General features: G+C 37.0%; 1 protein-coding gene across 1 annotated transcript; it reads left to right on the top strand.

Moving 5' to 3' along the window:
- The first annotated feature begins 10,088 nt into the window (after window positions 1-10,088).
- LOC145512099 (olfactory receptor 8U3-like) lies at window positions 10,089-11,076 on the top strand. The gene is given in 2 exon segments (XM_081505673.1): window positions 10,089-10,666; window positions 10,668-11,076. Coding segments are annotated over 2 exon segments (987 nt in total).
- The last annotated feature ends 820 nt before the right edge of the window (window positions 11,077-11,896 follow it).

Raw genomic sequence — 11,896 nt, 5'->3', positions numbered from 1 at the left:
GGCGGGAGGAGAAGGGGACGACAGAGGATGAGATGGTTGGATGGCATAACCGACTCAATGGACATGGGTTTGGGTAGATTCCGGGAGTTGGTAATGGACAGAGAGGCCTGGCGTGCTGCAATTCATGGAGTCGCAAAGAGTCGGACACGACTGAGCAACTGAACTGAACTATGATATTTATTTTTCTTTTTCTAACTTACTTCACTCTGTGTAACAGGCTCTGGTTCATCCACATCACTTCAAAACTTTTACAGTGGTCAACAGAACTGGGAATAATTAGGCTGTTTATGGCTTTCTGACTACATTTATCTTAATTCTTCCACTCCCTCATTCCCTTCTTTCTGTCTATCTATCTATCTATCTATCTATCTATCTATCTATATCTATCTATCTATCTATCTATCTATATTTAATATTTTGGGGTATGCCAGCTTGCATGTGTGTGTTTTAGGCTCCTCTATCCATTGGATAATCCAGGCTAGAATACTGGAGTGGGCTGTCATACCCTCCTTCAGCGGGATCTTCCCAACCCAGGGATCAAATCCATGTCTCTTACATCTCCTGCATTGGCAAACTTGTTCTTTACCACTGGAGACACATGGGAGACCCCATGTTTGCATTTGTTCCCTCTGCTTAGGATACCTTTCTTTGCAATCTCAATTTTTCACCCCTGGACACATTCACAGTGTGAAATGTGAGAACATTAAAGTTAGATTATCTAGGCCCACATTCTGGCTTTGCTGGTGTGCCATGACAATACTTCTTCACATAACACCGTGTGTTTTGTTTTCAACATCTTTGAAACAAAAATGGACAAGGTAACTGCTTCTGTTGTGGCTTTGAGGATTAAATTTGTGTGTAAACTATGTAAATATAGAGGATGTAAATTGTGTAAAAGATCTAGAATCATGTCTATATTATCATAAATGCCACATCAACATTAATTACTAGTACGCTACTTCTCTTCTTTAACTTACTTTTCTTCCCCAATATCATTTATCATTATACCAAACTTTTAGTTGGTTGTTTCTTTGTCTTCTCTGCTATTTAGCATGTGGGAAGAAGTTTTGGTCTCTTATTAGCCTCTTTATATGTATTTGTTGACACGAACTGGAGGCTCAGTAAAGATTCCAAACAGAGCTGTAAGAGCTTATTTTTTTTCTGCACTAATATTAATAATTATATATATATATATTTTTTTAACTTGCCAAGCTCATTCTTTAAAAATGATATTTTTCTTTTATGCCTATTAAATCATTGTTGTTGTTTAGTTGCTATGCAATTCCCAACTCTTTTGCAACCCCGAGGATTGTAACCCACTAGGCTCCTGTGTTCATGGGATTTTCCAAATAAGAATATGGAGTGGGTTGCCATTTCCTTCCACAGAAGTTCTTCCTGACCCAGGGATTGAACTCGTGTCTCCTTCATTGGCAGGCAGATTCTTTATCACTGAGTCACCAGGGAAGCATTAAATCTTTAGTAAATTGTATGTATGTTTAAATTTTACTAATAATTAAATAAATAAATAAACATAAAAGAGGAAATATCCTTTGAAAATAATGAGATTGATATTGTTGGGAGTCAAACTGCCAAATTTTTTGAGAAATTCATTTATTGCTCAACAATAACTTATAAAGTCCCCAATTGTGTCAGGAACTACAGATAAAGTGGCTAAAAATGACTCCATTTAGTTATGTTTTCTTTTTTGTTGTTTTTGTTTAATTCCTAAATCAAGTTACATAAGGCTTTTTATTTTCTTTACCCAGTTTTTGGTACTTAATTCCTAATATACCTAGTTTCAATATTTCTTATTTAACTACAAAGGAGGATACGGCTATTCATGAATAATTCTCTACATATACCTTCATTTGTATTCTTTTAACTTTTATTTGGGCTTCCCTGGTAGCTCAGATGGTAAAGACTCTGCCTGCAATGTAGGAGACGCTGGTATTAAACATACACACATACACAATTACTTCTCTGATACTTTTAAGCTGAAAATTTGACTTACTCCTTGAAGCAAGTTTTGTATTTGTTTTCACAGAGTAAGTTGATTTGAGGGCTTCCCAGGTAATGATAAAGAATCTGCCTGCCAGTGCAGGAGACTCAACGGATGCAGGTTCAATCCCTGAGCTGGGAAGATTCCCTGGATTAAGAAATGGTAACCTACTCCAGTATTCTTGCTTGGAAAAGTCCATGGACAGAGGAGCTTGGCAGGTTACAATTTATGCAGCAACAAAGAGTTGGACACAACTGGACACTGAGCACTGGCACTGACTGGACTTCATTTGATATCTTCATTATCTTGTTTTCATCATGATGAGATTTTTGCGCCCTATCTAATTTCTAAAAATTATCAAACCATAAGTATGAGAATTTTAATCATATTTTGGTTCATAATTTCTATTCTAGAGTTAGGAAGAAACCAAAACTTTGTCTAATTATTGCAGCTCACACACTATCACCTAATCCAAACTATGCACACATGGTATATGGCATCTTACATTGGTAGTATATATATTTTACATTTGCTATGTCAATCCTATGTCCATCTGAGTTGGCTTTTACCTACCTGACTCTTTAAGATTTTTTTTTAATTCAGGGAAGTATCAAACCCATTGGTATTCTTTAATGGATTCTAGCAGGACCTTCCCTCATATGGTAAAAATCTGAATTATGAAAAAAAAATAGTAGCAGCACTGAATTTGAAAAAAATTAATCAGTGATTCTACTACCAAATTATTTGGTATTAGTGAATATGAAGTGTCTCTCCACAAAATTTACAAGTTTCCAAGTGCCTATTGCTTGCCCATAATATATAATATGAAAGAAATTAGGTTAATATTTCTATATCTAGTCAAGTTGCAAAAATTCAGAATATCTGGGAAAACTAAGAAAAATATAATTTTTTTGTAGCTACTATTCTTTACTTGTCTATTTTAATTGAATAATTGCTGATCATTAAGTAAAGAGAAACTGAAGTCAGAGTGTGCTTAAGTGTCAGTGATGAAACTGTCTCTCTGGGTCTTATTACAAAACTCTTCCCTGCAAACAGAATTCCCTACTGTAATTTCGAAAAGTAGATTTGCCTTTTAATCAGTTTCAAGGAGACTTATTAAAATGATGTTTCTCCGCTTTTTCTTGGGGATGTATTAACAGAAACCAATTTCAACAAACAAAGTTTCAACTCAGGATTAATGAATATGGGGTGCAGTTTGAGTGTGCTGAAGTAATCATCTGATTCTTCAGGGATGATTCTGTCCTCAGCCTTGAAGCATTTTCCTTTGGGAGATCAAACTGCAGACTGCAGTGGGAAGATTAGAGCAGGATGTAAGTTTGACTCAAGCGCATCAATTACCTCCCCCCACACACCTGGGAGAGTCATAAACAGAGTCCCAATTAAGAAAGAAAAATACTACTTATAACACCAGACACTTTTGATGAGTAAACCTTTAATGGACAATAAATGAATTTGCAAACTGCAAATTGATGCTGCTGTAATAATTGCAAGTAGAATGATAGCAATGATGATAACTGTGACTAAGATTTATTGGGTCCTAATTATGTGCCAAGCAAGGTACTAAAAAGATCTACATACTTTATATTATTATTCCTTACAAAACACAGTGATGCAGGAAAAATATTCCCATATTTTAGATAAGAGAACTCAGCTAATTTAAATAATGTGTCTCAAGTCACAGCTGATTAAATCAGCTAGTATCAAGAATCAAGGTTTAACTGCAGAATGGCTATATATTTCAAAATTAACGCAATCTAAAATTCTCAAGAATGTACTATTATTATGTCCCTTTCAGAATGTCTAACAAAATTCTTGGATACTTGTGTCATTTGTAGTAGTAGTATAATAGACAGATGATAGATAGACAAATACATACTTACATATATACATATGTATATCATCAAATTGTTTTAAATATCTCAACCAAATAAATTATTTTTCTTTCCTCAAATAAGAATCCCACTGTAGAATCCCTTACCACACCAACATAAACCAGAGAGCAATAAACTATGAAAGTACATCTCTGCATGCTCTTGTTTTTGAAGTACACACACATCATCTATAATATGTATTATTTTCAGTTTGAATTCCATTTTTTCTATCACATTCAGAGGTAACAACTGTAAGGGACAGTTTGAAGATATATATATATATATATTTTTTTCCTTTGTGGGGAGATTTGCTGACCTGTATGATAATAGTTTTAATAAAGATGCATTAGTATTTCAAACCACAAGCTGAAACAACTACTTACAGACTTTCAATGATTTTTATCTTTTTACTATAAAAACTAATTATCATATAATCAGGTTTTTTACTATGGAAATTTTCAAACCTATACAAAATTACAAGATTTGATACAGTAATTTCCTCCATAAAAACTGCCAGCTTTAATAACATGTCTGTTCATTGTCAGATATGTTCCATCCATACCTCTTGTTGTTCAGTGTCTCAGTTCATCTGTAGGTCCATTCATGTTGCTGCAAATGGCATTATTTCATTTTTTCTTTATGACTCAGTAGTAGTATTCTATTGCCGGGAGCCAGCTCACGAGATCCCACCCATGACAGAGTCATGAGGAGAAGACCTGACGAGCAGAGCAACTCAGGCCTCAGGGAATCTTGGAAGGCTGCTTCAGTGCTCACCTTAAAGATGATATCTATCTTTCTGATGTTTGCTATAATAAACCTCTTCTTATTTTCTGTGACTTAGGCAGAAGGTCTTTCCTGATCTTTTCCCAAAATAAATCAATCTGAAACCTTGATCGACAAGGCCCCCGAACGGTGGCACCCTATTAGATTATCTAGGATATAGAGTATTTTAATCTAAACTCCCCTTGCTAGCATTTTAGTCTGTTTAACAAGTGTGCCTGTGCCTTTGGAGCTAGTGTGCATGACTGCTCCTTAACAATAAAACAGCATTGAGAGCCTCCGCACAGAAAGCCCCAATGGTCACAGAACCCTTCGTAGGAAAGAAGGCTTATTAGGAATATAAGAAATATTGCTTTATGAAACTGTTACTTAGTCTATATTTACTCACTATGTTTTTGCTCTTAATGTATTTAGCCTATATAATGAAAGCATAATAGTTAGAGATTTATATAAATAAAAGTTTAGCTTTAATACAAATAATAAGACAATTGTTAATTTAGCTGGTGATTTTTGCTAAGAACTGACCTTTGCGCTACATTGCTTCAGCTTGCTGTACCATGACCTTATGGGACCACATTCTTTTCCCTTGGGCTCTGGGCGTAAGATGGATTACCGAAGACAGGTTTTGCCTTGAGGCTTTCTGTTGATGAATTCTTTCCTGCTGTGCCTGATGCAGGAGTGTTCTGGCTGGTTGACCCCTGTCAATGGAGAGTCCTGGGGTGTTGGCAGGCCCCCGGGGCCAGAAGATGATGTAAACAAAATGAAACTTTTTGTAACTAAGAAATGCAAACGGTTTTGATAATGGTCAAAACTGCCGACCCATTAAGCTGACTTGGTATGACTCTATACTTTACATTTGTTTCTATGTACCACTAAAAATATAAAAGCTGTCTTGAAAACAATAAAGTCAGGAGACACTTGGAGACGCTAAGATTCACTGTGTCTTCTCATTTCGCATCGCCGATGCCGTCCTTCCTGAAGGAACCCCTGGACCAGCTGGAGCTGGACTCTGGCATTCTATTGTATATATTTTAATTATAAGGACATATAGAAAGGATAAACAACAAGGTCCCAATGTATAGCACAGAGAACTATATTCAATATTTTGTGATAATAGAAATGAACATGAAGAAAAAAAATTATATATATATAATGCACGGTCAGTCACTCAGTCATGTCCACCTCATTGTGACCCCATGAACTGTAGCCTTCCAGGCATAATACACACACACACACACACACACACACACACACACACACAGATATGAATCACTTTGCCCTGCAGAAGAAATTAATGTCAACTATCCTTTAATAAAAAAAAATTAGAAAAAAAGAAAATGTGGCATATACATACATCGGAATATCAGCCTTAAAAAGAAATTCTGCCACATGTGACAACATAAATGAGCCTGGAGGATATTATAAGTAAAATAAGCCAGTTAGAGTAGGATAAATTGCTCATTATTCCACTTATATAATGTATCTAAAATAGCCCTTCAAAGAAATGGTTGAATGGTGGTTGCCAGGATCTGGAAAGAGGGGTCAATAAGAGTTGTTTAGCAAAGGAAAGTATCAATTATACAAGATGAGTAGCTCTAGAGATCTCCTGTACAGCACTTTGTCTATAGTTAACAATATCTTATTGTGTGCAGGGGACACGGGCTCCATCTCTGGTCTGGAAAGATCCCACATGTTGCGGAGAAACTGAGCCTGTGCACCACAGACTCACACACTTCTGAAGCCCGTGTTCCCAGAGCCCGTGCTCCATGACGAGCACAGCTGCTGGAATGAGCGACTCACACACTGCAATGAAGACCAAAATGAATAAATGAAAAATAACAGAAAAAAGAAAAGGAAATCATGGTATCATAAATGACAAGAAGTGAGATAATGCACAACATTTTCAAATTTCAGAGAAATCTAATTAAGACTTGACAAAAGCTTATTGTGTTTATCGATCATATAATAATCATACAAGCTAGAAAGGACTGGTGTCAGTGCTGTGGGAGAAAACTGGGTGGAAAGACAAAGGTTAGGAGAAATTGGAAGCAGTGGAGAGCTTTTTCAGGAAGTCAGTCTACTGCTGTGAGTACCATTTTCATGCACACACATATTTTGAAATTGGTTTAAAGTTGATTTTCTAGTTTGAAATTTGTGGGAAAAAAGTCTGGATTTCACCATTAATGATAATGTTTCCTTTACTGTGCAGATTCACCAAGATAGAGTCTGACACTGTGTTGAAGTGGTTCCGTTTTTCAGATAGCTTTTTGGAGTAAGTATGTTTATTTATTTATTTTTTTATGTTCTGATTTACTTCCCTTTTTAAAGCAAATATCTTTTGAGTATTCACTATTTATCATAGAGTTTACTGAGCCTTTACATACATTAATACATTCAATATTCATTAAAACATAAAACATGTTTTAGTTGATTTTACAATTGAGGAAGCTGAGATCTAAAAAGAATATGGACATTCATACTTTACTCAGAATTTAAATGCTCGTCTTATCCTTTCACAAAACTCGGCTTCTTACTTAAATGAATGAAAGTCTATGGTCTTTTTACATTGCTGTCCTTAATACAGCCTACTTTTGCTTCTGTGGAAATTGTCTGATAGGTATACTTGAAGTATAGTTCTTTCAGGAATATAGATAATTATACTTTTTTTCAAACCCCCAGTATAATTTGTTCAGCTCATCATACTTTGAGAGAAACAGAGAAGGAGATATCATATCTTTTGGATATTTCAAGAGGTGCAAATTTAGACTCAGAGGGATCTAGGAACTAGTAAACCACCCAGCCGACTTTGGAATGATTACATTCAGAGAGAGAATCATGGCTAAGCAGGTGAGTCATGTGAAGTTTGTAGAGTGAATAGTCAACCGTCCACCTGGAAACAGCTTTCCACTAGAAATCTTTCTCCTTTATGAACTGTGGTATTAAATGGAATCATAATATCTCTAACATCTTAACTGCATTTCTTACTTCCATACTCTCTGCATTTCAGTCCTTTCTACAAGATATCTACTTGTACTTCAAATACTTTTAGAAAACTTTTTAGAAGTTTGATCTCCTGAAATTTGGCTCAACTACAGTTTTCATGTTTGACTTCTCTCAACATTAGGTTCATACTAGAGCAAAATGGACATTATCTGCCAGTATTGTTACACACTGGGCAGCATGGCTTGGTGGATTAGGGATATGGGCTCTGCAGTCAATCAAACCCAGTTACACCCACACTGTATCATCTCTCTCTGTTGCTGTTGCTGTTTAGTTGCTAAGTCATTTCCAACCCTTTGCAACCCCATGGGCTGTAGCCCACCAAACTCCTCTGTCCATGGGACTTCCCAGGCAAGAACACAGGAGTGGGTTTCCATTTCCTTTTCTAGGGGATGTTCCCAACATAGGAATTGCACCTGCATCTCCTGCACTGGCAGGCGTATTTTTTTACTGCTGAGCCACCAGGGGAGTCCCTACTCTCTGTGACCATAGCTCTAAGCCTGGATTCTTTCCATTGCTACTCAGATATGATGGGAAAGAAATTTCATCAGAGAGTGTTAGCAAGAAACTATACCACAAGTGAATCAATGTTTTGACTAGGTAGAGTATCTAATAAGGACAGCCTTCAACTTCAACAGATAAATAATAATAGTATTAATGAATAAAATTTGAAATATGAAGGAGTTATACACAGTAACATCTTGAGGCTCCTTTTTTGTTGTTGTTATTATTCCATGGTTCCACTATGTGGGAAATAAAGACATGATCAAAAATAAAATCCAAATAGTCTAACATTGGATTTGGAGAAACTAGTCTTATTTCTTCAGAGCTGTCAGAAATACAAGTAATTGTTCTGAAGCATTCGTGACGAACTCCTATACATATTTCCACAAAACTTTGTTTACAACTGAAGTTAAGTACTTTGGATATATTAAGCCCCTGAAATATATTGACACTCGTTTATGGGAAAAATTATTTATCTATGCATAGTATATAACAAATTATCTAACATACTACTTCATTTGTGTTATCTCTCAAAAACAAACTACAAAATGTGGCAAATTTTTGAATTGGAAAATAATCCTGCTGCTGCTAAGTCTCTCAGTCATGTCTGACTCTGTGCGACCCCATAGACGGCAGCCCACCAGGCTCCCCCATCCCTGGGATTCTCCAGGCAAGAATACTGGAGTGGTTGCCATTGCCTTCTCCAATGCTGAAAGTGAAAATTGAAAGTGAAGTCGCTCAGTCGTGTCCGACTCCTGGCGACCCCATGGACTGCAGCCTACCAGGCTCCTCCTTCCATGGGATTTTCCAGGCAAGAGTACTGGAGTGGGTTGCCATTGCCTTCTCCAGGAAAATAATCCTAAGTCTCTTTAATTCTTATACAAACAGAATGATATTTTCCCATAGATCTGATTAATTTCCTTTTAACTTGCATAGCATCAAGTACTTATTTTATAAAAGTAAGTAACTAAGTCATGCTAGATCATTTTTATATTTTAAAGCTTTGGGGACTTACACAAAATTGAAAAGCAGGGAAATATAAGTGTACTTTCATTTATCTATCAGGTATTTTTAACTGTCACATTTGTTACTGAATCCAAGCTCACCTGCTTACTGCAAGGCAAGCCAATGAACTGTGAGTTTAGGTGTTGAAGCAAGGAATATTGACTTTATTCTGAAAGCCAGCAGACCAGGAAGATAGAAGACTGATGTCTCAAAATAATCATCTAATCGGGGTCTGGATGACAGGTTCTTTTACAGAACAGAGATGAGGGGAGGATGAAGAAGTAAATTTAAAAGGCCATTAATTCTGCAATTATCTCCTGGAATGACAAGCCTTGGGCAGAGGATATGTTTCTTCCCTCCTGTAGCCATCCCCAAGTGGACAGGCTCCTGAACAAATGCACTTTGGTTTAACATTCAGGCAGAGGGGTAGGGTTTTCCGAGGTAGACCAACATGTATGAACAGTATTCTTTCAGTAAACAAACACAACAGGAAACAAAGGTTAAAAAAAAGAAATATATCCAACATGGAGTAAGTTATTCCCTGTAACATATAGATGGACATCAAAACCTTGGTGGCACCAAAAACACTGGAATATTACTATTAGTTGTCTCAAGTGCTTTCTTTCAGATACTATTTAATTTTTAATCAGCATCTTCCCATATTTTCTACATCACAAAGCAAAGAAGTACTGCTTCTTTGTAAAGCAAAGTAAGGCTTAAGCAGACTACTCTGAGAGTAATAGACTCCTTTCCCTGGGGCAAGAATGGCATGCCGTTGGAGAGCTGCAGCTACCTTTTGCCCACAAGATGGTGTGACTCACAGATAGAAGATGCACTGGCAGAGGCCGTAGAAAGTGTCATTTTTATTCTTCAACTCACAACTAACTCTGCCAAATCCATCAGATTAAATGGCTGAAGTGAATTTTACTTTTGTCACTGAATTCATTCTCAAAGAAATTACAGACCGGCCAGGGCTTCAGGTCCCCTGCTTCATGGTGTTTTTGATCATCTATCTGGTCACGGTGCTGGGCAACCTGGGCTTGATAACCTTGATCAGAATTGATGCTTGACTCCACACGCCTATGTACTATTTTCTCAGTCATTTGGCCTTTGTTGATCTTTGTTACTCCTCTGCTATCACACCAAAGATGATGGTTAACTTTGTTGTGGAACACAATACTATTGCTTTCTATGCTTGTGCAATGCAACTGGGCTGTTTTCTCACCTTCAGGATCACGGAGTCTTTCCTCTTAGCTTCCATGGCCTATGATCACTATGTAGCCACCTGTAGTCCCCTGCATTATCCCACCCTGATGTCAAAAAGAGTCTGCATTCGATTAGTGGCCGTTCCATATGTATACAGCTTTCGGGTTGCCCTGTTCCACACCATCATCACCTTCCGTCTAACTTACTGTGGCCCCAATGTTATTAACCACTTCTACTGTGATGACCTCCTTCTCTTGGCTCTGTCATGCTCCGACACACACGAAGGAAATTCTGATCTTTGCCTTTGCTGGTTTTGATATGATCTGTTTGTCTTCCATTGTCCTCACCTCCTACTTCTTCAACATCACCACCATCCTAAGGATCTGCTCTACCCAGGGGTGACGCAAGGCCATTACTATCTGTGGTTCCCACATGGTTTACTATTACTATTACTATTACTATTACTATTACTATTACTATTACGCTGTTACTATTTTTTATGGCACGCTGATCTTTATGTACCTGCAACCCAAGTCAAACTACTCCCTGGACACAGACAAAACGGCATCTGTGTTTTACACAGTGGTGATCCCCATGTTGAACCCACTCATCTATAGTCTAAGAAACAAAGAGGTGAAAGATGCCTCCAAAAAAGTCTTGGGAAAAGGTTGTGAAACTTTAAAGATATAAAATTAAGAAAATAATAATAATAATATTGTAGTAAATAGAAGAAGAAAAATAAGTCAGTCTTTCCCCTTTTGACATTGCTTGTAATTTCTTTACTAGTAAACTGAAAATGTGATTATTACTTCAACAGATCCTGATAATTACTACAAGGACCCAGGTCAATTCTGGAAAGTCAGTTTGATTCTGAGTCCTGCTCAGGACATAGTAGCATTTAAAGACCATGAAATCATCTTCAAATACAAACAAAAATACACACCCAAACACATATACATGTATCCCAAACAAAGGTAGCAGCATCTTTTTCTTAGAACTCAGGACTCTAGAACCAAGACTGCCTGAGTTTGAATTCTATCTTCTTTTATTAGCTGTGAAACTTGGGACAATTGACCTGAACTCTGCATGACTCTCTTTCCAACTTTACAAAATAATGGGAACCGAATAATTGATTGGTTTTGAAGGTTAAACAGGTTAATGTTTATGAAAGGCTTAGAACAATATCCTGTTATAGTAAGTGCTATGCATGCTAAGTCACTTCAGTCATGTTCGACTCTTTGTGACTCCATGGACTACAGCCTGTCAGGCTCCTCTGTTCATGGAATTTATTGGGCAAGAATACTGGAGTGGATTGCCATGCCCTCCAGGGGATCTTCCTGACCCAGAAATCAAGCCTGCATCTCATATATCTCCGGCAGGCAGATTATTTACCACTAGCACCCCCTTGGAAGCCCATAAATTCTATGTGTTGTTATATAAATGCTTTTACGTGTAACTAAAAATCAATTAGTTAAGTTGTCAAACGTTTATCAGTCTTAAATAAGAAATA

The sequence above is a fragment of the Giraffa tippelskirchi genome, chromosome 7 (assembly GCF_054371585.1).
Source record: "Giraffa tippelskirchi isolate mGirTip1 chromosome 7, T2T-mGirTip1v1.2.pri, whole genome shotgun sequence".
NCBI classification, from domain to species: Eukaryota; Metazoa; Chordata; class Mammalia; order Artiodactyla; family Giraffidae; genus Giraffa; species Giraffa tippelskirchi.
The sequence above is the reverse complement of the archived record's forward strand: the minus strand, read 5'-3'. Positions and strand labels throughout refer to the sequence as shown.